This window comes from Scyliorhinus torazame, chromosome 16 (genome assembly GCF_047496885.1).
Source record: "Scyliorhinus torazame isolate Kashiwa2021f chromosome 16, sScyTor2.1, whole genome shotgun sequence".
Taxonomy (NCBI): Eukaryota; Metazoa; Chordata; class Chondrichthyes; order Carcharhiniformes; family Scyliorhinidae; genus Scyliorhinus; species Scyliorhinus torazame.
Window position 1 is genome coordinate 44,439,271 of NC_092722.1, and position 27,943 is coordinate 44,467,213.

At 47.0% G+C, this 27,943-nt stretch overlaps 1 protein-coding gene across 1 annotated transcript in view; it reads left to right on the forward strand.

Moving 5' to 3' along the window:
* The window catches only part of rcc2 (regulator of chromosome condensation 2), a 51,040-nt gene that overhangs the window by 10,067 nt on the left and 13,030 nt on the right, over positions 1-27,943 (forward strand). Inside the window, exons 4-10 of the mRNA XM_072478417.1 lie at positions 3,680-3,823; positions 5,539-5,670; positions 8,454-8,542; positions 9,692-9,806; positions 17,538-17,704; positions 19,049-19,229; positions 20,113-20,218. Of these exons, the coding sequence (XP_072334518.1) occupies positions 3,680-3,823; positions 5,539-5,670; positions 8,454-8,542; positions 9,692-9,806; positions 17,538-17,704; positions 19,049-19,229; positions 20,113-20,218 (934 nt within the window). The remainder of the gene's footprint in view (positions 1-3,679; positions 3,824-5,538; positions 5,671-8,453; positions 8,543-9,691; positions 9,807-17,537; positions 17,705-19,048; positions 19,230-20,112; positions 20,219-27,943) is intronic.

The window sequence follows — 27,943 nt, forward strand, 5'->3', positions numbered from 1 at the left end:
GGCGGGCTGGCACTGCCAAATTTTAGTAACCATTACTGGGCGGCGAATATAGCCATGATCAGGAAGTGGGTGGTGGGGGAGGGGTCAGCATGGGAGCGTATGGAGGCGGCTTCATGCAAGGGCACCAGTCTGGGGGCGTTGGTAACTGCGCCTCTGCCATTCCTACTGGCACGGTACTCCATCAGCCCCGTGGTGGTGGTGGCCCTGAGAGTCTGGGGTCAATGGAGGAGACATGTGGGAGCAGAGGGAGCATTGGTCTGGTCCCTAATCTGTAATAATCACCAGTTTGCCCCGGGAAGTATGGATGGGGGGTTCCGGATATGGCAGAGAGCAGGGATTGAGAGGATGGGGGTTATGTTTATAGCTGGGAGCTTTCCGAGTATGAGGGCGCTGGAGAAGTTTGGGTTGGCGAGGGGAAACAAATTCGGGTATCTGCAGGTGCGGGACACCTACATAAACAGGTGTCAACCTTCCCGCTCCTACTGCTAAGGGGCATTCAGGACAGAGTAGTTTCCAGAGGATGGGTAGGTGAAGGGAGCATCTCTGACATTTACAAGGAACTTCTGAGGTCAGAGGAGACGCAGACCGAGGAGCTGAAGCGCAAGTGGGAGGAGGAGCTGGGAGGAGAGACAGAGGATGGTCTATGGGCGGACGCTCAGCCTGGTACAATGCAAGGTCGTTCATTGGGCTCACATGACAGTGGCCCAGATGAGCAGATTCTTTGGGGTGGAAGACAGATGCGCAAAATGTGCGGGTGGACCAGCGAACCATGTCCACATGTTCTGGACATGTCCGAAGCTTAGGGGATTTTGGCAGGGGTTTACAGATGTCATGTCCATGGTGTTAAAAACAAGGGTGGTGCTGAGTCCAGAGGTGGCGATTTTCAGGGTGTCGGAAGACCCCGGAATCCAGGAGGAGAAAGAGGCAGACGTTCTGGCCGTTGCTCCCCTGGTAGCCCGGATACTATTAGCTTGGAGGGACTCAAAGCCCCTGAATTCGGAGACCTGGCTATCGGACATGGCCAGCTTTCTCTGTTTGGAGAAAATGAAGTTCACCTCGAGAGGGTCACTGTTAGGGTTCGTCCGGAGGTGGCAACCGTTCGTCGACTTCTTCGTGGAAAATTAATAGTCATCAGAAGGGGGGGGTTAGTTTAGCTTAGAGTAGGGGGTTAATAAAGGGACTTTTGCACCATGTCTATAGTATCATGTACATCGTTTATTTTGTTGTTGTTACAATACCAAAAATACCTCGATAAAATGTTTATTAAAAAAAATAAATTATGCCAGTTGTCTGGTAACAATCCTAAATCCTTCTTTCTATGGCAGCCCACTGTGCTACCTGTAATTAGGGAGTGGCTACTGGGTGACCAGGGCTAGCTGCTGACAAAATGACCGGTGATCCCAGTGAGCAGCATGCATAAAAAGAAAGCTGTGCAATGAAATATGATAGAGCAGACCACTGGCATGCTAACTTTGTCTGGACCATTCTAGAAGAACCCTCCACTACCTGGCAGCAGTATTAAGGTTTGTGCAGGCCTGTTGCATACTGCTCAACTTTGCTGTCATGAGATGACAACTCTTGTAGTAGCTATACTGTGAGTAGCGGAGGAAGGAGGCAACCAACACAATGTCTTTTTGCCCAGACTGTGAAGAATTTCTCACAAGTGCAATACAGTAACTGCAACCTCATTTTCACCATTAACAAACTGTCCTATACCTTCCCGTTGTCATTGACTATCACAGCACCCAGCCACAATGCAAAAATCAAAGCCAGCATAAAATAAATATTCCATCCCAGCCTCAGGTCACTGTCCATGTGGAGTTTGCACATTCTCCCTGCTGTAATGCATACAAAAGTCAATAATTGGCCTTGTGCATTCCCTTAATATCTGTCTCCCTGTGCTTTTGCGAGTCCTAGTGCTCCTACATAGTCCTACCCTTTGACTACAGCATGGCTAGTGGAAGGTTGCTGATTTTTGTGGAAGACACTGCAGGTGACTGGAGGGAAATCTTAAATGCCTGGCTTGGGACTGCACCACTTCTGTATGGGCAGCAGGAACCAGGGCTAGCTGGCAGGAAGATCGTTGACGAGAGAATGAATCCTTGGGCTGCATCTTAACAACCTGAGTTAACCTCTTGGAAGACAGCTGGTTGAAGTGATGGGCCACCCTGCATGCCTCCTGGCAGACTAATTCACAACCACGGTGACAGCAGAGTTTGCATGGTAGCAAGCTGTACTTTGCAAGACGGAAATCTGCAGGATGAGATATAAGGATACACTCATTGTTAGTGATTTCATCCCCACCTTTTGGCTACAGCCTCAGCAATGGCTGTCCCAATAAAAGCCAACACTGTCTCCTGCCTGGCAGCTCAGATTTGCAGGTTTACCTCCAATCTTCTGCTTCTCATTGTGTTATCACTTTGACCTCAGAAGTGTGCCACTGGGCTGTCTTGCTTTAATAGCAGCAATGCGTGCAACAGTGAGGATGCAGGTGTGAGACTTGCCTTAAGCATATGAATGTCAGACATAAGCCTGATTGATAAAGATTTAGGGTACATAAGTGATGGAGGTGTTGTGCATTGAGCAAGTCTGAGGTCAGTGGTGCAGTTGATAGGAAAAGGCATTTGAAGGTGCATTCACTGACCTTAACTACTCATGTGAGGTCATTTGGACTTCTTGTGGCATCACATCCAGGTCCTAGGCCAGGCTTCTGGCATTGACCTCCATTGCAATTTGCTCCGATAGTGATCTGAGCATGTCTGGAGTGCCTCCTGGGCCCCTGTGGATGCAGGACATTTCTTATTCCTACCTCCTTAACTAAGACCACTTGTTCAGCATCCAGAAACCCTGGGAGCCATGCTGTGACGTTTTTCAATGTTTCCCAGGTGACATTTATTTCCTGAAAGACTGTCCGCATCTGCTCCAAACACAAAGCACCTTTCCTTTTAAGTAGAACATGTTGGCTTTAGGTGGTGCCAGCCATTCACTGTATTGACTCCTGCTGATTTCTAGGCAGCCAACAGCCAATCAATAGTATGGTTGCTGCTGGCTTGAGGCTGAAATCATTGAAGTGAGCCAGCAAGGCATTGAGTGCAATGCAGCACCTCGCCAATGGACACGAGCTAATTGTATATAGGTCCCTCTGCATGTTTACGGGGCTGTTGAATTTGGCCCCCATATGTCTCAGATTGCTGTCACTTGCGGTTTGCTTAAATTGTAACTATGAATGATACAAAACTCCAGAATCTGCTGAAGAGCTGAGATTTGTATGAAAAATCATCTAATTAAATTGCTTAATTTGAAATTCATCTGGATACTTAGAATATCACTGTTTTGGACTTAAAATACGCATTAACAGATAATTCGAATAAGAATAGACTTGTATGGTAGTGTTCTTTTGCCTGTTTTTATTAGATAATCATTTTATTTGCAGTATGCAGATTGATTCTCAATCAGTAGTAATAATATGGTTGATTTTTTTTTGAGGTGCAACTTGGGTGACCACAACGTTTGCATAAGCCTGTTAATTGCTGTAATCACAGCCAGTAATTTTCTGTTTGTGACTGGAAAATGACGGAAATGTCAGTCAGGCAATTATGTCGCATCGCTTTATTTTCTTGTGTTTGGCAATGGCTTGTAGCTAAACCCGCTTTAATTGTTTCCGCTTTAATTGTTTCAGCCGCATACCGTAACCTGGGGCAGAATCTGTGGAGCCCAAATCGTTACGGATGTCTTTCAGGAATACGGGTGCGGACGGTATCATCGGGATCATGTGCTGCTCACAATTTCATCATTACGACAGAAGGGAAGATCTGGAGCTGGGGTGAGTAGCCGGAAATGGAACGAGTGCGAGTTGTGGAGCAGTGTTTGAGTTTGCAAACTTGGTGCACCCTGATCGGTTTACACTTTTTAGCACTTGAATCAGCTGCCTTCTCATCAAGTTTGCATGCAGATATTCACCTGCACTTCTAAACTTCTAGCATTTAATTATCTTAAAAGCTGAAAGTGATTTATCTTGCTGTTGACAAAATGCTTGACCTGTTATTTGGAAATAGGTGAATTAGGTGTTCCTCTTGTCTTTCTGTTCAACCTGGCATGTGTGAAATTCACAGCACCAAAATTGGTCATTTGACCCCAAACGGTCCATACTTGTGTTCATATTCCACACAAGCATCCTCCCAGCCCTTTTCATCTAGCCCTGTTAGCATGGGTAACATTCATTTCCTGAAAAACTATCCGCAACTATTCGAACACTAAACGCCTTCCCTTTAAGTAGAACATGCTAGCTTGGTGCCAGCCACTTTTTTAGTTTCTCATGTGCTTACAATTTGAATGAATCAATACTATTATCCTCAACTACTTGTAGAAAGTTCCACATTCTGATAGGTTTCTGGGTAAATAAGTCTCTCCTGAATTTCTTGTTTGATTTATTAGTGCCCTTCTTTTGTTTTAAATTTTTTTTTCTAGAGTACCCAATTTCTTCCCCCCAATTAAGGGGCAATTTAATGTGGCCAATTCACCTATCACATCTTTTTGGGTTGTGGGGGGTGAGACACGAGGAGAATGTGTAAACTCCATACGGATAGTGACCCTGAATCAACCGGGGTCCTTGGGCCATGAGGCAACAGCGCTAACCACTCCACCACTGTGCTGCCCAAGGCACCCGTCTTGTATTTATGGACCCGTCTTTTACACCCCCCCCCCCCCCCCCCTCCTCCCTGCAGCAAATGGAGACCCCTCTTCAATGTCTTCCCAAATATACTCTTGACCATCTTGCATGTTTCTGGTTCATAATTGTGACTGAGCTGCAAGGTTTCATACTGCCTTGCCAGTTCTATTTACTTAAATGATTGAGTTGCGTAAGTGATATATTTTATAATGGACGGAATAAGGTTGGAAAATTCAGTGTATTACAAGTGCACCATGGGAATTGCACTTACTAATCTTGCATGTGCAGCCTGCTGTCTTACTAATGTAGCACTATAGGGTGGAATTTAATGACCTTTACCCAAAGCAGATTTGGCAGAAGGATATTTAATCTGGCAGGTGAGGATCCTGCTAACGTCCCGTATCCACCCTGGTGAACAGCCTTCTCGCTCAAAGGCAATCCGTGCCCGATCGAGGGACCTGACTTTGGGAAGGGGGAGCTCCACTGAGAGCCAGCTCCCGCTCTGGCTGCACACTCCCTGCACCCACCCCTCCTCCGTGAACCCCACCTCCTGCCATCACTCATCTGTGCCTGGGGAGTGGCAATCCTTTGCTTCGGCACCTGCAGCATTCACTGCCTCTCTGGCACTACTGAACAAAGAAAAGTGGGATTTCTACCCCGAGGTCCTTTAATCCAAGAGAAAGCCTTCTTCTACCCAGTTTAAGGGCTTGATTGGCAATCAGCGAGCCTTCCCGAAAAGAGGAGGCATGATGCTCACCAGCCAGCAACCGAGACCCTTGCCGCCCCCATTTAAATGTCGGCTACATAGTGTGTACTAAAGGTCATTTTTTAAATGTTCTTCATCCTTTGTCTCTTTTGCCTTCTCTTAGGTCGAGGGGAGAAAGGTCAGCTTGGACACGGCGACACAAAGCGTGGAGAGGTTCCCAAACTCATCGAGGCTCTCAAAGAGCAGACAATAGTTGCAGGAGTTTGTGGGCGTAATCACAGTCTCTGTTTAACAGGTAACTGTCAGAGCACACTGGAGGCTTGAAAGTGAGTCTTTATCATGACGCCAGAACGAGAAATGCATTTTACAGTAGTGTTTGCAGTACTTTGCTCATTCACTTATCCCCTTTAGGGAAGATTGCCTTTTTCCAGGTGAGACTAATATTTAACATATGCCTAAAATTGGTGTTCTATAAGAAATTCTTATAGGAGTTTGTGTTCAAACCTGTCAGTCAATCTTAAATTCAGGAATATTGAGGGGTTCTTTGCAGCAGAATTGTAAATAAGTGTCTGTATACCATGTATCATAAAACAGAACTGAGAAACCATGTAGAGATATCATTTAAGGTACAAAATTGTCTGAAAAGTAGCAACTACAATGTATGGTGTTAATGAGTGCAGTAACAACATGCAAAGGGGATTACAGAACATTCTGAACAGCAGCAGCTGTTCCACCCATCCAACAAGGCCAGATAGCTTTCATTGGGGGGCAGTGAACAATGTTATCGCTTCTCTCTGCAGTTTGCTGGATAATTTTGAAAGTTACAAGACAAGGTGGAACTCTAGACTGCCCCTTCAAAGGCACGGTGGAATCTTAAAGCAGAATGCCCACATCCCCAATAGTGCCTCTCTGTGATGCAGGTCCAAGAGTAGAAGACTTAAGAGAGCACAATTGGCCTTGAGGTAGCTGGAAGAAATTTTGTGTTAAGGTCATGCTAAACACGCTTTTAATTGGGTGTTTAGGTCTGTAACATTGCAGCTAAGACTTTCAGACATTTTTTTCATCTTCTGCATGGCGAATTCTGTTTAATCCTATTTGATTGAATTTAAATCTTGTGGGTTTTAAAATCTTCCAGGGAGCTTATGGTTGAAAGGCTTCAGCATAGAGTTCAATGATGTCCATTTTATTCAAGAGGAAATGAAGCAGAGCAGTTGATGTGGGGGTCCCTTGGCTGATTGTTGCCAGATCCATGTGTTTAATTTCCTGTTCATTGAAGTGGCTGGCTGTCTTTTGGGTGCTATGGTGCAAATTTTCATCTATAAATTTTCCTGCAAGCAACAGTGCTGTTCTCTGATGTGGAACACACAAAGTCTTCAGTATTTCTGATGAAATTACCTATTTAGTTACCTTCTCTTGAGGCTTCAGACCTGTGCATGTGTTTTTTGTTCTGTGCTTGGTGCAGCTTTTAGTTTCCAGTTATAGAACTCTGGGGGTGAACAGTGTAAATTAAAGCAATTGCAGACTTGGCTCAAAAGGCCCCAGCTTGCACCCCTTGCACTTTGCTGAATCAACCAAGAGATGCTACAGTTCGCCCCCAGGGAATGTGATGGGAGGGGGGGGGGAAGAGAGAGGAAAAAATTGTCTGCTTATCAATGATTTCTATTGAAAAGAACACAGTGGCCAGAGTGACTGCAGGGACATGGGGATAAGACCAGGGCCTTACTGGGCTCGCTGGAACCATTGAGAACTCACTGAGCCAATTAGATAGGGGAGAATTTCATATGAAAAATTGCAAATGATTTGTAACTGCACATGCGACAGCTGTATAGCTTTTAAATAACAAATAAGCTAAGGGAGTAATCCTTGTGATCCTTTTTTAATCTGTACTGGACAATATGTAACTTAGGAAAGTTTTCAGTTTTCGAAATGATGCCAGTTGTCACTGTTGCATAAATTAGTATCTATCCTAATCGTATAACCTTGGATCAAAATAACGACTGTTTACTTGTATCTGTACTCTGATTTCTTCCTTGCTGGTAGACCAGAAAAGGGAGTGATTCTGACTTGGCTGCATAGAATGTATTTAAAAAGCAGTTGCCCTATTGCTGCAAAACAAGCTTTCGTTCTAATGTTTTTATCGCCTCTCCTGAAGGATTAGTGCTGGGGTATAGTTTGACCGCTGTCAGTGTTTAGGTGTCTTTTCTGCAAACGTCCAGGCATTGAAATAAAGATTGGCGGTTCAGCTGATCTCCATTTTCTCTACTTGATGTCAGACAGCTGTTGCCGGCAGAATTTACTGGACAAAACTTATCAAAAGGCGGACACTTGCCTAGTTTTCTTTCTCCCTTGTTCTCTAATGCATAGATCAATTGTCGTAACTCAGCCATTGTTTCACCAGATTCAGACTAGGGACCTAGTCTGATCCAAGGTTATACGACTAGGATAGATACCAAAGAGGAGGCAAATGCCAAACCCTCTCCTCCCCATTTTTTTGACAACCCATGCGGTGCACTATTGGCTAACTGCCTGCCCAAGATGGGTGCAAGTTCTCGGTGAAAGTGAAGGGGTCACTGGCAGACACCAGAGGGAAGCTGGCTGGCAAGAAAGGGTGGATCTGAAAGAAGACAATCCTAATCAAGTCATCAATTTCAACACTTGAGTTCTAAATGAGTAACATGAGCAGTGGACTTTAAAATAGTTGTTTTTTTTTACATCTGGAGTACCCAATTATTTTTTTTTCCAATTAAGGGACAACTTAATGTGGCCAATCCATCTAACCTGCCCATCTTTGGGTTGTGGGGGCAAAACCCACGCAGAAAGTGCAAACTTCACACGGACAGTGACCCGGGGCCAGGATCGAACCTGGGTCCTCAGCGCCGTGAGGCAGCAGAGCGTGGACTTTAAAATTGTACCAGCTCTTGATAATGTGACTCTATCCTGGATGTAGCTATTCACCAATGTCTGTCGAGATTCTTATTGTAACTCTGTTAATCCCCTTCACTGAAGACTGACTCTTGCAGTGTAGGCTTTGGTTCTTTTTGTAATTACTAAGTTGTCTTCGCTTTTATCTGTGTATAGAAAATGGAACCGTTTTTGCCTTTGGTGAGAACAAAATGGGACAGCTTGGCCTCGGAAACCAGACTGAAGCGGAACCCTGTCCTTCACAGGTAAACCAAGCCCAATCAATTTTGACAAACTCTTTCCCTGATCGATATTATTACCCATTCCTCTACCCCGTCTCGGTTTGCTCACTATTTCCAATTTCCTCCCTTCTAATCTTGAGCTTGCACAGGTTTCCCTAGGTTTTAGAAGCCCTTTGGAAACTTACTCAAGTGAACCACGCTTAACATGTGTTTAAAGAATATTAACAGGGCTGTTCAACTTTTGACAAGACGGCCATGCCTGATCTTGGCCTCACCATGCATTTTCTGGCAGTGTTCCTGAACCTTCTCTTGCCCTTTTACTTGTATGTTTTATCCTGTTTCCCCTCTCTTGGATGTTGTGTTTTTTATTTTATGTAGATTTTATCAGTAACATAGTATCTACTGAACATCTGTGCTGAAATACTGCCATTTCATGTCCCATTAAATTAGATTAATGAACAGTAAAGCCAGTGGCATTAACAATTTTCTGGCGTTAATGGTAATATTGATGTACTGGTTTAGGGAGTACAGAACTGACTGCAGATCATTATATATTTGACAACATCAGTGCTGCTATGCACCTTGTCCTGCTAGAGAATATTATGTACGGTATTGTTTATTACATCCTTTTGAATTGAAGCTGGATAATATCAACTTGGCAGTTGGAAAAGTGTGCAATATCCTGAAGTAATGCTCAACACAGCCATGTATCCATGTTTGCGTGGGTTTCGCCCCCACAACCCAAAGATGTGCTGGGTAGGTGGATTGGCCACTAAATTGTCCCTTAATTGGAAAAAATTAATTGGATACTCTAAATTTAAGTTTTGAAGGCTTGGTTTGGCCTTCCTTCACTTGTCTGGTTTAATGTGGTTTTGGTTTTTTGGCAACTTCTAAGTCCACCCCCCCCCCCCCCCCCCCCAATATTTAGCATAAGCGTTGCTTGCTCACAAAAGATGTGGGGAGGGTTAATTGAATACATGTAAAATCAATTTACTTTTATGATCAAATACTTTTTGTTTCCCATGAAGTAGCCTGATCCACAGAACAATCATTTAGACTATAGAGAATGTAGAAAAATAATTTTATTTGGTGCAATTAAAACCGTGCTCTAGTAATGTTATTTGTACGCTCGATCAATTAGTTTGTTTATGCTCGTGTCTTTTCTTTTTCCAGATAATGTACAATGGCCAACCAATTGTAAAAATTGCCTGTGGTGCAGAATTCAGTATGATTGCTGACTGCAAAGGAAACCTGTATTCTTTTGGTCATCCAGAGTACGGCCAGCTTGGTATGTGTGCACATGCGTTTTTAAACATAGCACCAATGTGTCTTGGTACTTGAGTTTTTTCCAAAATGCCATTCTGCTACCTGCACAAGTTTTAAGAACTTTCGCCTAGCCAATCTCCCTCCCTCGGCCAACTACAAGTGAGCATTTTAATGCAAAAATCCCGCAAATTGATTCATCACCCTTGCTTTCTTTGGGCGGTGGGGTCCCACTGTGAATATTGACTGATGCCTTTATCAGTATGAATAACTGTACTTTAGGTGCGAAGTGCTTTGAGATAACCTGATGGCATGGGGGATGTTGTAAATCCAACATTTTGCTTGATGTCTAATTGCCAATTGTTCATTGTACCAAGTAAAGTACATGTATCCATCCTATTGGTCAATGCAGCATGTTCAGTATTCTATTTTATACAATAGAATCATTGTTGGTACAGCACAGAAGCAAGCTACTCCGCCCTTCATGTACATGCCAGTCTTTTGGAAGAGCAACTTGCCTAGTACCAGTTCCACCTTTTTCCCTTGGCCTGCAAATGTTCTCGCTTCAGAAATCATCTAATTCTTTTTCAAGGCTGCAATTGAATCTGCCTGCACCGCATCACGGGCAAAGCATTCCACCTTCTCTGAAAAGAACAGCCCAAACTTCTCTGTTCTATCTGCGTAGTCGAAGCCCCTCATCACTGAAGTCTAAACCGTTGCTGCACTCTTTAATGCTGTCACATCCTTCCTAAAGTCTGGTGCCCAGAATTGTACACACTACTCCAATTGAGACAGAATAAAGCTTTTATAAAGCTTCACAATATCTTCCTTACTCTTGAACTCTAAAACCCTACAGATAAAGCCCAGGACCCCGTATGCCACTTTAACCGCAAACTCGACCTACCCTGCCACCTTCAATGATCGGTGCACATGTATCTCCAGATCGTTCTGCTCCAGCATCCTCTGTAGAATGGTACTCTTCATTTTATATTGCCTCTCCTCGTTCTTCCATCTAAAATGCATCATTTTGCATTACATTTCATCTGCCACTTGTTCATCCGTTCCACCAGCCTGACCAGTGACCTCTTGTAGTTTATTGTTAGCCTCACATTTCGCAATACAAATTTTGTCATCTGCACATTTTGAAATTGTGCTCTGTACACCCAAATCTAGTCATTAATATAGCTAAAACCAGTGGTCCTAATGCCAACCTTTGGGGAATCACATTAGGTATCTTACCCCAGTTTGAAAAATAACTTTATCACTACTGTTTTCTTTCACTCAGACAACTTCGCACCCATGATGCCACTGTCCCATTTTATTCCATGGGCTTTCAGATTTGCCAATGAGCCAATTTGTCAAACACCTTTTGGAAGGTGTGTACACCACATTGACTGCATGACCATCATCTCTATTATCTCCTTTTTAAAGTTTTTTTTTTTTTGTATTTGTTGACTTGTATCTTTCTTTAGGGTTTTCTCTATTGGCTGGATGAGAATTTTGAGAGATGGGAGATACGGATCCCTTTATTTAAAATGGGTCTTCCTTCCTTTCTGTAATGTTCGGATATAGGTATACTAGTGTCCATCAATGATTTGACCCCAGGCTTGGCTTGGTCCTGTCACCTGAGTCTGGAGGTTTGTAGGTCCAACCCCCATTCCAGAGACTTGAGCACTTTATCTGGACTGACATGCTGCACTGTCAGAAATGCTGTCTTTCAGATGTATTGTTAGACCTGGGTCGGGATTCTCCCTTCTGGGGACTAAGTCCCCACGCCAGCGGGAAAACTGGCGCCCATGACTCCGGCGTCAACAGCCCCCCAAGGTGAGAATTCTCACCTTTCTAGGGGGCTAGGTTGAAGATGGAGGGGTTGGCGCCGCTCCAGCCGGCGGCGAAGGGACGGCGCGAGTTCGCGCATGTGCGGAACGGCCGGCGTATTTTCACGCATGCGCGGGGGGGTTCTCTTCTCCACGCCAGTCCCCAGCTCGGAAGGAAGAAGTGCCCCCATGGAACAAGCACGCCCGCAAATCGGTGGGCCCCGATCGCGAGCCAGGCCACTGTGGCCCCCCCCCCCCCCCCCGAGGACCGCCCATGCATACTCACCTGCCAGGTCCCACCGGTGCGTGAGTTGAGTGATTCACACCGGCGGGACTGGCCAAAAATGGACGGCCGCTCGGCCCATTGGGGCCCGGAGAATCGCCGGGTTGGGGGGGGGCGGGCGCTGCCAACGGTGCCCGACCGGCGTGGCGGGAATCCCTCCTGCCCACAAAACGCCGCCAGAGAATCCGGCAGCCGCCGGCGGGCCGGGATTCACGCCTCCCCTGGGGATTCCCCGGCGGGGGGTAGGAGAATCCCGCCCCATATCTTTCAGGTGGATGTAAAGAACCCCTTACTACTGTCCACCATCAATCCTTGGCTTTATTGCAATTACTGAGGGCAATATGCAAAACTACAAATACACTTACATTCCTTCTCCCAAAGTATTCAACGATTTTTATTACGCCAAATAAACTAAATTAAATAAGCTGAGCGGTAAATTAAAGAGGCAGCACCTTGAAGGGATACTACCTTAAAGACAAACACAAATTAAACTTTAATCACGTTTGGGTCAAGGCACCCCCATACTGGTGGTACCCAGCATGGATGGAAGGCCTCATGGTGCCAGGGGACACCACATCTTCCCTCTGCAGGGACACCCGGCTGCGAATAGCTGTGGTAGAGGGGCAGACAGTTGCGTCAGATGACCCCCTTGGATGCCCGCTGCCTAGACCTGCTTATGGCGAGTTTGGTCAGGAGCAGGTTCACAAGGAGGTCCTCCCTCCCTTATCCCTCCAATCCGGGTGCAAAGTGTTCCAATCTCCCAGGCTAAACTGCAATGTGATAGTGAAATTAAGAGGTTAGAGAAAAAGTTGTCTACTGGCACTCTTTGTAGGGGAAGAGAGGAAAGGGAGTTGTGGCTCTCCGAAGAGCATAGAGTGCTCCAGGGACCTGGCTCTGATTGGTCTATTTGTTTTTGCAAATTTTTAAAAGCCTTTGCGCCTTTGAACTGGCATTTGCCAGTCGCCTATGGGGCCGCCAGTTTCACAAACCCCAGTTTGGGCACCACTGATTTACAATTTATTATTTTTATTCTTCTCCCTTTGTGTTTTTCACTCGATGTAGGAAATTGGTAACTTGGATTTTGCGAAATGAGGGAACAGCAGAAACGTTGTCCCCGTTCTACCCCAGCAGAGTAAAAGAGCAGGAAATGTTTCCGTTGTGAGTCTTCTAAGCAGCTGGACCAGGCCATTAATAATAATAATCGTTTATTGTCACAAGTAGGCTTCAATGAAGTTACTGTGAAAAGCCCCTAGTCGCCACATACTGGCGCCTGTTCGGGGAGTCTGGTACGGGAATTGAACCCGCGCTGTTGGCCTTGTTCTGGATTACAAGCCAGCTGTTTAGCTGTGCTAAACCAGGCCATTGGCTGAAATTTGACAGCAGTAAATAGAATAAAGTATTCTGAAAGCCCATCGTCCTGAAACATTAACTTTCTCTCTCCACAGATGCTACCTGACCTGAGTATTTCCAGCATTTTCTGTTTTTTGACTTCATGCTTTTATAATTTGCTGTCTAGAAAGGGGATCTTGTGGTCTTTCGAGGCTGCACCTGCAAAATTGCGTACTTAGGCAAATAGCACTGCATTTGATCTGTGTAAAGAAGTTGCCGGATGCTGTCTTCCATCAAATGAATTTGGTTCCGAATTCAGTCAGATGGTGGAGAAGCTGAAAGATGTACTTAACATTTTAAAATCTGCTTCTTGTAGAGTTGGGTCCACTAACTTTATTGATTTTTTTTTTTTTAAAGATGTACCAACGTCCATGAATCTTTGAGGGGGAAGGGAGCTAGAGAACTGCCATTTCAGTTGCTTCCAAGATTGCAGTACTCTACCCCTGGAATGATGTTCAATGTTAAAGCTAGCACAGTGATTAAAGCAGTTCAATGTATTAATCTGTTGCATATTGTTGGCATATGTGTTTCCTCCACAACATGGTGAACACCACTACAACTGCACTGAAGGGCGGGTTGCCCACATTTGAAAACAAACTCGCAAAGAAATCATTACTGCTTTTAATGAGTGTGTCGCACAAGATCAGTGGCAGATTGAGACTATCGGTCGTTATCTGGTGTTAATGTTCATCTCTTTAATCTGTGTGGGTATGAATTTCATGAAGTGCAGTTTAATGAGCTGGAACAGGATTCCATTTGCGTTTCTGAGCTTGGTATGTGCATTTTCAGCTCAAAAAGACCAGGGGAGCCTGAAGAATTGCTCCCTCTCCTTCACTTCTCAGTATTGGTGCTGGAGACAGCACATAATATAAATAAGGATGAGCTATTGTTTTATTTAGTAAAGACCGATTAAAACATTTTTTTTTCTTGCTACCTGATTTTTGGTGTGTGTGTGTGTGGCTGTCTGTGGGTTGAACCCTCTCTGCCCAGTCATACAAATGAGTGGCATACCTTTGATATCACTGACCTGTTCCAACTTGCCTCTGACTGATGGCATCAGTTTTTCTGCTGAATTACACTCCAGCTGCAATTTCAGTACATGAAAAACATTGCAAGAGACAGTATCAGGGGGAAAATACACCAAATCAGATGATGGTTACAGCACAGAAGGAGGCCAGTCCACCCGTTGTGTTTGTACTGGCTCTCCAAAGGAGCAATTCACCTCGTGTCACTCCCCTGCCTTCTCCGTGTAGCCCTGCGCATTGGGATAACGATCCAATTCCCTCTTGAATGCCACAATTGAACCTGCCTCCGCCACACTCGAGCAGTGCATTACAGCCCACTCGCTGTGTGGAACAAGTTCTTCCTCATGCCACCATTACTTTTACCAATTACCTTAAACCTGTGTCCTCATGATCTCAATCGTCCACTGATGGGAACAGTGTCTCTCAGTTACTCTGGGCGCGATTCTCCAAAAAGGGAACAAAGTCTCCTAGCGAGTGCGTTTAGCCGCCTATTTCCCGGAGCTTGCAATGCCGAGAAACACATGGCTACTCAACCCGACTTGCGTTGCATAAGGGGCCTGAATGGAGAACATGCAGCCGAGGCCGCACATAGCCCTGTTTTGTACAGTGGGGAGTTCCTTGCACCGAATCTCTCTTCTCTCTCTCTCTCATATATTCACATACAGGAGTGCCATGGCACCAACCTGCTCAAAGGGCATGCAGCGGCCCGTGGGAGAGTGGGTGCGATGCCCTGGGAGATCTGTTGTTTTGTCTGAGGGGACCAGTAATGAACGACACTCACCTGAGGTCTGAGGCGAAGGGGTTGAATCCCAATGCCTCAGGTATGAATGGGCGGGATTTACATTGCAACGTCTCGTGACATCACGTTGGATTTCGCGAGGCGTGGTGAGCCGGGTACACCCCAGGAGCAGGGTCTCCTGGCTTTCATCTGCAACGCTGCGCCACGGCAAGCTGCCTTTTCAGCCCAGCGTAGCCATTGGATCGCGCCCTGTGTTCAGACTATTTCTGATTTTTGAATATCTCTCAAATCTCCTCTGCCTTCTTTTCTCCAAGGAGGACAGTCCAAATTTCCAACCTAGCTATATAACTGAAGCTGCTCATCCCTGGATCTATTGTCATGAAAACCTCGTACACTTTTATTTCAAGTAATTGGAGTGGCTGAAGGCTGGCCATCATGCAGCATGCACACTGCTGAATGGTTTGTTACATTTTAAAGCAAGTATCTATGCTTTATTCTGTTTTGCGAATGTGCACATTACCCAAGAAGCACACTTCCCGTAAGGAATACATTTGGAATTTGATCCTTGCAAAATTTGAGTTTTCAAAGTTTTTTTTTGGGGTGTTATTTTTTGAAAATTTGTTCTAGGGAGGTGAGCATTGCTGGCAAGGTCAGAATTTATTGCCCATCCCTAATTGCCCTTGAGAAAGGTGATGGTGAGCTGCTGTGTTGAACTGCTGCAGTCCATGTGGTGTGCGTACCCCCACAATGCTGAGGGGAGAGGGAGTTCCAGGATTTTGGCCCAGTGACTGAAAGAACAACAATATAGTGACAAGTCAGGATGGTATGTGGTTTGGAAGGGAGCTTGCAGGTGGTGGTGTTCCCATGCTTGTTCTAGGTGGTAGTGGTCGCGATTTGGAATGTGCTGTGGAAAGCGCCTTGGCGAGCTGCCGCAGTGCATTTTGTAAATAGTATGAAGCAAAATCAGGGAAGTGGAGTTGTGGTGCGGACCAACCGTGATCTAATTGAACGGTGGAATCAATGTGAGGGGTTGAATGGCCTGTTCCTATGTCCTTGCATTAGTAGGGCAAATTTACTTTGTGCTAGAGCTAGAGATGCTGACACTAGTCCTTGGGCTTGTGCAACATAAAGGCAATAAATGCATCCTCCCTGAAGTCTCAGTTGGTAAAATGTGGTCTGCAGCCAAACAGACCAGAAAACCTTTGGTTTGATCCCTGTAATGTGTTTGCTAATCTCTGCCAAGTTGTCAGGAGGTGCATTCTCATTGTCCTCACCAGCTGTGGACATGGAGGAGCCTGATCATCATCCTTCTGCTGGAAAGGATAAATATGACCTTGTGAGGCAGGTCATGATGCCTTCCAACACTTGCTGTGTGAGCTCCCATGCGCACAGAGGAGCCCTTAACCACATCCTAGCATGTCACTACCAATACCAGTGGAGAGAACTGGGCTGTGGAGGCGGGGAGAGAAAGTGGTGACTATGTGTGCATCTCTGGTTAAAACATTCATAGAATTCCTACAGAGGGAGGCTATTCGGCCCATCAAGTCTGCACCCATTCTGAATGAGTACTCCACCCCAAGCCCACTTCCCCGCCCTATTCCTATAACGCTTTAACCTAACCTACGCATCCCTGAACACTAAGGGGCAGTTTATCATGGCGAATCCACCTAACCTGCACAATTTTGGACTGTGGGAGGAAACCGGAGCACCCGGAGGAAATCCACGCAGACACTGGGGTAAAAGACAGTTACCCAAGGTCTGAATTGACCCGGGATCCTGGGGCTGTGAGGCAGCAGTACTAACCACTGTGCCGCCCCCGGCTAAAGGAAATGTGGATAATGGTAACCAGATTTATCATTTGAATGTCCTCCGTATATTTTACCCAAGTTTTTGTTTTTCTGCCAATTGTTAAGTCTTGATCGTGTCAGAATGGGGCTGGAGACACAGCGAAAACTACACGTCCTACAGTGTTTGAAATGAACAGTGCTCCTTAATTCCTGCTGTTTCTCTAATCTAATTTTGTTGCTTGGCTTACAATGTATTTAGCATCTTGTGCTGGTGGTCCTTGTGTGGTATTTTGGAAAAACACTCAAAAATTATGCTTTCTGAATGTTGTTCCAATGGGGTGAATACTTAAAAACTTCTATTTCATTAAAATAATGAAGCAGCTCAATAGGGTAGATGTTTCTACTTGTGGGGAGCCCAAGATTAGGATGCATTAACAGAAAATGGTTAATAAACAGTACAAGGAATTGAAGAGATATTTGTTTTCCAAATGGTGAGAATGTCGAAATTTCTTCCACATGGAATGGGTGAGACAACTAGCATAGATGCATATAAATCAGTACATGAGGCAAAAAGGGATAGAACGGTATGCTGTTAGGGGGGGTGGAGATGAAGTAACCTAGGAGGGGACATGTGTGGAGCTGGCATAGGCCTTTTTGGCCAAATAGCTTTTTTCTGAGCTGTAAAATTCTGTTTTAATTACTGTGTTTTCAAACAGGACACAACTCTGATGGAAAGTTCATTGCCCGAGCCCAGAGGATTGAATTTGACTGCGAAGTCGTGCCACGGCGTGTAGCGATCTTCCTGGAGAAGACAAAAGATGGCCAGATCTTGCCAGTACCAAATGTTGTTGTCCGTGAAGTGGCCTGTGGAGCAAATCACACGGTACGGGAGAGATGATTTTGCTCAGGACTGTCTTGCTAAACAGACAGCTGTGTAACCTACCTGTAATCTCATCCTCCATACCAATAATGGTATCAATTAGAGAGCAACATGAGTCAGTCTGAAATCATTTCTTCTGAGCAAGGAGTTTGGACATTCTCCCCGTGTCTGCGGAGTTCCTCTGGGTGCTCCGGTTTCCTCTCTCAGTCCAAAGATGTAGAAGTTAAGTGGATGCTTGGTATACAGGAATGTGCAGGTTCGGTTATGGGGTTACGGAAATCGGGGGGGAAATGGGAATGGGTAGAGAGCTTATTTGAGAAATAGGTGCAGGCTCGATGGGCCGAGTGGCCTCCTTCTGCACTGTAGGGATTTATTCTAGGAAGGAGATTTCCCCCACCCCACGGAAACAAAACTGCAAATTTATGCCCTTGCAAGGAAAATTGTGTGTGGAGGATGGAATAAAAAGAGAAATATTTTCTTGCTTTTCCCTTCATCATCAAGGGAAGAACTTGTTCTGCAGATATTTAATGGAAGATGTGTTGAAGCCAATGTTGCCCTGTCTTCTTTATCAGTGGCCCCTCTCCATTCCAGACAGGACATCACCAAATCTGTGACCATCTTTTTATGAGGACAAGGCTGGCAGGCACTTGGGAACCTCCGACAGGTCTCTCCCTTTCTGCACTTGGAGTTTTTATTGACATTCCACGTGTTGAAGTAGTTCAAGAAGAAGCTCCCGTCCACCACCACCTCTAGGAAAATGGGTAATAAATTGCAGAAATGCCCATGGAACAGCATTAAGCCCCTGCTCTCGACAGTCAAGTAGATGATATGTTCCCGACCTGCACCATCCTACCCTTCTTTTTAAAGATAACTTACTTTCAATTCTTCCGATAGATTTTGCCTAGATTTCTTATTTTTGGTAGGAAATACTTAAGTGATCACCTCCAGACTAATTTGGTGGGCAGCTGTGTTTGAAATTCCATTCTGATGTTTATTTGGGACTCGCATGCCCTTCCCTGAACATTGTGGCGCCCAAATAAATGCAAGTATTGTGCTTGCTGGAAATCTGAAATAAAAAGTGCTGGAAAGTGTCAGCAGATTTGGCAGTATCTGTGGAGAATTAAAAAAAAATAATAATTTAAAGTTGCATTTGACTCTTGGGACCATAGTGGCACCTGACCCCCCTTCTCCCTGATGATTGACTACTGTCCATGTCAGTTGTGACTGCAAGTGACCTCACTGAAGGTTTGTCTGGTGTACACCAGTCAATCAATGAGTGTGCAGGTGGTACAGCAACCTTGCAAAGTTGGAAGAGTGTGATCACTTTATCTTTTTTGCATTTCCTAGATTGCTCTTGATTCACAGAAGAGAGTATTTACATGGGGATTTGGAGGCTACGGCCGCCTTGGACACACTGAACAGAAGGATGAGATGGTCCCGCGTCTTGTTAAGCTGTTTGATTTCCCTGGTCGAGGTGCTGTACAGATCTGCGCGGGAAACACCTGCTCATTTGCAGTGAATGAAATGGGTTAGTAATGCACTCGTGTCTTCATTGTATTCTTGTGGACTAGATATGAAGTGCGAATTGCTTGAAGGGCTCGATCCTCATTTCATTTCCAGTGGAGTGCTATCAGGCGGGATTATCCCAGTTTCAACACAGCATGTGAAAGGGCGGCATTAAAATGGAACTACTTGCCGAGTTGAAGCTTGTATACTTGCACCACCCCCAGCCATCGTGGTTGTAGTTACTGTACCCTGAAGTATCTTCTTACAGTAGCACTCGTAACCTCTTGTGTAGAGTTGAGGGTTCCGATTCCACTCCCAAGACTTGAGTGCATACGTTATGTTGACACTTCAGCACAATACTGAGTATTGTTGCAGCATGAAGCAGCCATTCAATCTGTCATGTCTGCACCAGTCTCACCTGTACTATTAAACCTCTTTGCTCTTCAAATAATGCTGTGGACGCTCACCCCTCTTGAAAGGCTAGTGGTCTAGTGCCATCCTCAACTAAATATTGCTAAATCAGATTAACTAGTCGGTCTAATCTTACTTAATGTTCTGGGCTCTTTCTGTGCACAAATTGGCTGTAATGTTTGCATACATAATTGTGACTATAACTCCAATGCAATTCACTTGGCTGTGATGAACCTTTCAGTGTTCTTGGTGCTGTATGAATGCAAGTCTGTCCTTCAACTAATTGCTGTTTATGATACACTTTGAGCATCCGCTGACTGGGGCTCATGCACTTGGACAAGGTCTTCCTAACAGTATCTTCCCAATGGTAACTTGTAAAACTTGGGAGGACTGTTTTAACAAGCTTGGAATAGATCACTTGTAATATTGGATGGTTTTGTTTACATTTGATTGGTCAGTAATCCAGTCTCCTTCCCCTCTACTTTGCCTCACAGGTGGCTTGTTTTTCTGGGGTGCAACAAACAAATCCCGTGACTCTACGATGTATCCCAAAGTGGTGCAGGACTTGTGTGGGTGGAAGGTTCGAAGCCTGTCCAGTGGGTGAGTAAACGGCTGAAGAATTACTGAGTGAAATGTAGAATTCTGGTCACAACTTCTTATCTTTGATTTGGGTGCCTAGGCTGAATTTGCTCATGCACCAGCAGCCTCGAACCATTGTCTGCCCTGCTATTTTCTATTAAATAGAAGAAAACAGGAGGCGGCAAGAGCAAATCTAATAATTTCCTGTACCATGCTGGGAAGATTTTAAAAATGTATTAATTCTTGGGTGGGTGGGGGGGGGGAGAATGGGCACGGTGGCACAGTGGTTAGCACTGCTGCCTATGCCGCAGAGGACCCGAGTTCGATCCCAGCCCCAGGTCACGGTCTGTGTGGAGTTTGCACATTCTCCCCGTGTTTGCGTGGGTCTCACCCCCACAACCCAAAGATGTGCAGGTTAGGTGGATGGGCCACGCTAAATTGCTCCTTGATTGGAAAAAATAATTGGGTACTCTAAATTTTTTTTTTTAAATTTATTCATTCTCAGGATCTTTACATCATTGATGAAGGCCAATGTTAATTGCCCTTGAACATGGTGGTGAACCGCTTCAGTCTGTGTAATGAAAGTATTCCTATTGTTATGACCCTGGGCTAGTGTGCAATCATTTAAAACCCAACCTGACTTGGAGTAGCAACATAGTGAAAATAACTCATAATTTAAAAAGATGCCTGAAGTTTTTAGCTACCCAATAATTACAGTCACCAGGTTTGTAAATTTAAACACCATTAACTTTCATTAATAACTATAATTAAGTCGGCAACAAATACAACGGGTTACAATCTAATTTCTAATTGTCTCCTCTTTAACTTGCCCCACCTTCTATGCACAAACACAAAGACAGACAAACACAGAGGAGAAAGAGACCAGTAAAAATAATACTTAAGAAACACTTCCGGTGGCGGCTATGAGGGGGAGTAAGTCGCGCATTTGGTGGCTCCCGCTCTGGCTGGACTTTTGGACCTTTCCCCCTGACATTTTTGCGTTTTTGAGCACTGGATTTGAAGTCAATTTGGCACTGGTTCCACACATTGGTATATGGAACGAAGAACCCCAAGGAATCTAAAAGGGAGAAATAAGAAGACAAGCAAGGGCTGGGTGGAGGTTGCGGCAGAAGTCAATATGGCTGATGTTTGAACCCCTGCTGTGACGGCCCAACCATCAACGGAGGAGTTGATGCGGGTCATTCAAGAGGGCTTCGCTAGGCAGAAACGGGACTGTGTTGATCCGATAAAGGAATCGATCAATCGATCGGCTGGAGCGCAGGCTGGATGCCCAGGATTGGACGATTGGCGGACCAGGAGGAGCACCAAACGGTGGTTGAGCTGGAGGTGGGGATGCTGAAGGATCAGCAAAAAGGCTGCTGGAGAAGGTAGAAGACCTGGAGAATAGAGCTCGCCGGCAGAACTTAAGAATTGTCGGTCTTCCTGAGGGGGCTGATGCTGGCGCGTTTGTGGCACGTATGTTTCAGAAGCTTCTGGGGGAGGGGGCTTTTCCCCGACCGTTGGAGGTGGACAGGGTGTACAGAGCGCTGAGGAGGAAGCTGTGGCCGGGGGACCCCCCCCCCCCCCCCCCCCCCCCCCCCAAGGGCGATGGTGGTCTGGATCCACAGCTTCCTGGACAAGGAGTGTGTTCTCCAGTGGGCCAAGCGCATGCGGAGCTGCAAATGGGACAACAGCATTTTGCGTGTCTACCAGGATCTGAGCATGGAGGTGGCCAGAAGGAGGGCAGGCTTAACCAAGTTAAGGCGATCCTTAAGAGGCGGGTGAAATGGCGCATCTTTGGGTTACGCACGAGGACCAGCACCATTATTTTGAGTCATAGAATTTACAGCGCAGAAGGAGGCCATTCGGCCCATCGAATCAGCACTAGCTCTTGGAAAGAGTACCCTACCCAATGTCAACACCTCCACCCTATCCCCATAACCCAGTAACCCCACCCAACACTAAGGGCAATTTTGGACACTTAAGGGCAATTTATCATGGCCAATCCACCTAACCTGCACATCTTTGGACTGTGGGAGGAAACCGGAGCACCCGGAGGAAACCCACGCACACCGAATCGCCCAAAGACGCGATGGACTTTGCCAAGAGGAAAGGGCTGTGCTGAACTGAGAACATTTTGTTTTTAAGTTGCAACTTGAGTGATGTTTATATGTTTCTATTGTCGTTTCTCTTCTGTATTTGAGTTTGGTTGAAGAAGTGGGGGGAAGTGAAAGTTATTTGGTTTCTGCGGGTTTTAGGTGGGGGTGGCTGGTGGGGCTTTTTACTTTGTATTACTTTGATTTACACTTCGGGAGGTTTTCTGTGTGTTTTTTCTTTTTGGGTTGTCTCATGTTAATTGGGCGATTGTTTGGGGTCGGTTTGATGAGGGAAGTGGTTTTGATGGGCCCGGGGGGGGGCGGGGGGGGAGGAAACACTAGGTGGGAGACGTCTTGGCGCCAGCGGCAAGGGACACCAGGCTAGCTGGGTGAGCTACTCTACGGAAGCAAAGTGGGGGGGTGTGCATATGATTAACCTATGGCAGGGGTTAGGTTCCAAAGTGTTGTTGCTGGTAGGGGGGTTACTCTGCTGACGAGGGACGGACTTGGGTTTCGGGACAGAGAGGAGGTCGGTGGTGGGGGCTGCCAGGAGGTGGGCCGATGGAGGCGCGGTGCATAGGCTGGTGGCGTGCCCAGGAAAGGGGGTGGCTGATCGGCGGGGGGGGGGGGGGGGGGCACGGTGTCTCCCAACTAGGCTGATCACCTGGAACATTAGAGGGTTGAATGGGCCGATCAAGAGGGCACGTGTGTTCACGCATCTGAGGGCTCTGAAGTCGGACGTTGTAATGTTGCAGGAGACACACCTGAAAGTGGCGGATCAAGTCAGGCTAAGGAAGGGTTGGGTCAACCAGGCCTTTCATTCGGGCTGGACACCACGACTAGACGGGTTGCGATCTTGATCAACAAGCGGGTGCAATTTCAGGTGGGAAGTATAGTCTCGGACGGGGGGGGGGGGGGGGGCGTTATGTCATGGTGAGTGGCAAGCTGGAGGGGAGGAAGGTAGTCTTGGTTAATGTGTACGTGCAAAATTGGGATGACGTGGAATTTATAAAGAGGTTGCTGGGGAAGATACCTGACCTGGAATCGCACAAGCTGGTGATGGGAGGGGATTTTGATACAGTCATCGACCCCGGCCTGGACCGGTCGTGTTCAAAAACGGGTAGGGTGCCAACAATGGGAAAGGAACTGAAAGGGTTCATGGAGCAGATTGGGGGGGGGGGGTCAACCCATGGAGGCTTAGGCAGTCGACAGGGAAGGAGTTTTTCTTTTTATTCGCATGTTCACAAGGTTTATATCCGGATAGATTTTTTCATTTTGAGCAGGGATTTACTGGCGGCGGTGGTGGACACGGGGTATTCGGCCATCACTATTTCAGATCATGTCCCACACTGGGTGGAACTGCAGGTTAGTGAGGAGAACTTCCAGCACCCGCAATGGAGGTTGGAGGTGGGGTTGTTGGCGGACGAGGTGGTGTGCGAGAGGCTGAGGAAGTGTCTACAGAATTACCTGCAGATTAATGACACGGGGGAAGTCTCGGCAGCGGTGGTCTGGGAGGCGCTGAAGGCAGTGGTGAGAGGGGAGCTGATTTTGATCCGGGCTCATAGGGACAGGATGGATAGGGCAGAAACGGACCGACTGGTTAGGGAGATCTTGCAGATAGACAGGAGGTATGCGGTGACCTCGGGGGTGGAGCTCTTAAGGGACGTCGGAAGCTGCAGGCTGAGTTCGGGGTGTTGTCCACAGGTAAGGCAGTGGAGCAGCTTGGAAAGTTGAGGAGGGCGTTTTACGAACATGGGGATAAGTCCAGCAGAATGCTTGCACAGCAGCTTAGGAAGAGGGAGGCAGCCAAGGAAATATAGAGGGTGGTTGATGGGGATGGGAACTTGGTTGGGGAGTCGGCAGGGTTAAACAGGGCGTTCAGGGACTTTTACAGTAGGCTCTATTGCTCGGAAATCCCCACGGGGCTGGAGGGGATGAGACGCTTTTTGGATGGACTGACCTTCTCAAGGGTGGGGAGCTGGTGGATGGGCTGGGGGCTCCGATTGGGGCCGAAGAAATAGTTGAGGGCTTGAAGGCAATGCAGTCGGGTAAAGCCCCGGGGCCGGACGGGTACCCGGTGGAGTTCTATAAAACGTTCTCGGGGATTTTAGGGCCGTTGCTGGTCAAGGTTTTCAATGAGGCAAGGGACAGAGGGGTGCTGCCCCCGACGATGTCACAGGCCACTATTTTGTTGATAGTGAAGCGGGACAAGAACCCGGAGCTATGCGGGTCATATAGGCCGATCTCCCTGCCGATCTCCCGGCTTAATGTGGATGCCAAGTTGCTGGCCAAAATTTTGGTCTCCAGGATTGAAGGTTGTGTACCGGATGTGATTATGGAGGATCAAACCGGGTTTGTCAAGGGCAGGCACTTGGTGGTCAATATAAGAAGGCTGCTCAATGTGACCATGATGCCCCCGGAGAGTAGGGAGGTTGAGGTAGTTGTGGCAATGGATGCGGAAAAGGCGTTCGACCGGGTGGAGTGGGACTATCTATGGGAGGTGCTGGGACGATTTGGGTTCGGCAGGGGCTTTATCGACTGGGTCAGGCTGTTGCACCAGGCCCCGGAGGCTAGTGTAAGGACGAATAGGATGACCTCGGACTATTTTAGACTGTTCCGGGGGACAAGACAGGGGTGCCCCCTCTCCCCACTGTTGTTTACGTTGGCTATAGGGCCACTGGCAATTGCTCTGAGAGTTTGAAGGGGCTGGTTCAGGGGGGGTAGACCATAGAGTCTCACTGTACGCGGACGACCTGCCCTTATACGTATCGGATCCAGGGGCAGGGATGTGCAAAATTATGGCAATTTTGGGGGAATGTAGCCAGTTTTCAGGGTATAAACTGAATATGACAAAGAGTGAGATATTTGTTGTCCAGGCAAGGGGTCAGGAGGGTCGGCTGAGGGAGCTGCCGTTTAGTAGGGGAAAGTTTCAGGTACTTAGGGATACATGTGGCATGCGACTGGGGCCGGTTACACAGTTGAACTTGTCCCGGTTGGTTGAACAGATGAGCGGCGAGTTTCGGAGATGGGATGTGCTCCCGCTGTCATTAGCTGGGAGAGTGCAGACAGTCAAAATCCTACCGAGATTTTTGTTCGTATTTCAGTATCTCCAAATTTTCATCCTGCGGTCCTTTTTTAAGAGGGTTAATAAAATCATCCTGGGCTTTGTTTGGGCGGGTAAGTGCCCGCGAGTGAAGAAGGTGATGCTCGAGTGGAATCGGGGGGAGGGGCGGCTTGCGCTGCCGAATTTCAGTAATTATTACTGGGCGGCTAACATAGCCATGATCAGGAAGTGGTGGTGGGGGCGGGGCCGGGTTGGGAGCAGATGGAGGCAGCTTCGTGTCGGGGCACCAGTCTGGGGGCGTTGATAACAGGACCTCTGCCGTTCCCGCCGGTGAGGTTCTCCACCAGCCCTGTAGTGGTGGCGGCCCTGAGAACCTGGGGTCAGTGCAGGAGGTACATTGGAGCAGTAGGAGCATCGGTCTGGTCCCCAATATGTGACAATCACCGTTTTGCCCCGGGGAGCTTGGATGGGGGGTTTCGAGTATGGCGAAGGGCGGGAATTGAGAGGATGGGGGACCTGTTTTTAGAGGGGAGCTTCCCTAGCTTGAGGGTGCTGGAGGAGAAGTTTGGGTTGGCAAGGGGGAACAAATTTAGATATTTACAGGTGCGGGGCTTTCTGCGTAGGCAGGTATCATCCTTCCCACTCCTGCCACTAAGGGGGAATCCAGGATAGGGTAGTATCTAGGGGATGGGTGGGAGAGGGGAGCGTTTCGGACATTTACAAAGAACTCATGGGGGCGGAGGAGACGCAGACCGAGGAGCTGAAGTGTAAGTGGAGGAGGAGCTTGGTGGTGAGATGGAGGATGGCTTACGGGCGGACGTGTTGTGCAGACTCAACGCGACCGCAACATGCGCCAGGCTCAGCTTGATCCAATTCAAGGTTATCCACCGGACCCACATGACAGCGGCCCGGATGAGTCGATTCTTTGGGGCGGAGGACAGGTGTGTAACGTGTGCGAGAGGACCAGCAAACCATGTTCACATGTTCTGGGCGTGTCCAAAATTTAGGGGATATTGGCAGGGATTCGTGGACGTCATGACCAGAGTATTGAAAACAAGGGTGGCGCTGAGTCCAGAGGTGGCGATTTTCGGGGTGTCGGAAGACCTGAGAATCCAGGAGGAGAAAGAGGCAGATGTTCTGGCCTTTGCTTCCCTGGTAGCCCAGAGACGGATACTGCTAGCTCAGAGGGACTCCAAGCCCCCGAAGTTGGAGACCTGACTAACTGATAGGGTGAGCTTTCTCGGACTAGAGAAGATTAAGTTCGCCTTGAGAGGGTCACTGTTAGGGTTCGCCCGGAGGTGGCAACCATTTATCGACTTCTTCGCGGAAAATTAGTCGTCAGCAGGGGGTGGGAGGGGGGGGGGGGCTAGGGTAGCGTACAATAGGGGGTCAATTAGGCGGGTCTTGGCGGGATGGGAGTCGGTGATTGCACTATGTTTCTTGTTCTTTGCACATTGATTTTATACTGTTGCTGTTTGTAATGCCAAAAATACCTCATTAAAATTGTTTATTTAAAAAAAAAAATACAAAAGTCTCTTTTAGATGAATGTCTTCCAGTTACATTTTTCGTCAGTCTAGGCCATCAGTTAAATGTGGTCTTTGCTTTCAGTCTAATGGTTTTCACTTTAGACTGATCAGGGTTTTGCAACTTCTATGCAGACTTTGGTAGCACGGTGGCTAGCACTGGTGCTTCACAGCGCCAGGGATCCAGGTTCGATTTCCGGCTTGGGTCACTGTCTGTCTAGAGTCTGCACGTTCTCCCTGTGTCTACGTGGGTTTCCTCCGGGTGCCCCGGTTTCCTCCCACAAGTCCCGAAAGACATGCTGGTAGGTAATTTTGACATTCTGTATTCTCCTCCCTCAGTGTACCCGAACAGGCGCCGGAATGTGGCGACTAGGGGCTTTTCACAGTATCTTCATTTGCAGTGTTAATGTAAACCTACTTGTGACTATTATTATTATTAATAAACTGCAGGCAGGAAATATTTGGGAGAGCGAACAACACACAACCTCTCCTCTCAGCTTCCAGTTTCCTCCTGGGTTCTCTGAACAAACCCACTTGGCATGACCCAATTGCAGGCTATTGCTAAGCAGAATATGGTTCCTGGCCAATCCATTGGCCAACAGCCAACCATTTGAAACAAATGGTACACCCCTTTTGTAATTTTTGAGTTCCTCACTTACCCTGCTCAACTTAAAGGTTTGTCTCCATTAAAGATCAACAGGAAGGGCCTTTACACTATAGTAATGTCTGGTGGGACGTTCCAGGATTTTGACAGAACCATTATATTTCCAAGTTAGGGTGGTGTGTGAACTTGAATGTGTTGGTACCCCCATGCCCTTGCAGCCCTGAGTGGTAGAGGTCGCAGTCTTGGGAGCGGTTGTGGTGCATCTTGTGGATGGCACTAACTGCAGCCATTATGCACTGAAGCAGATGGAGTGACTATTTAAGATGATGGGGTGCCGATCAAGCAGTTTGCTCTGTCCTTGATGGTGAGTATTGGTGGAGCTTCACTCATCCAGGCAAGGAGAAAATATTCCAGCACAATTCTGACGTGCCTCGTTTTGGGGAGTCAGCAGTTGAGTC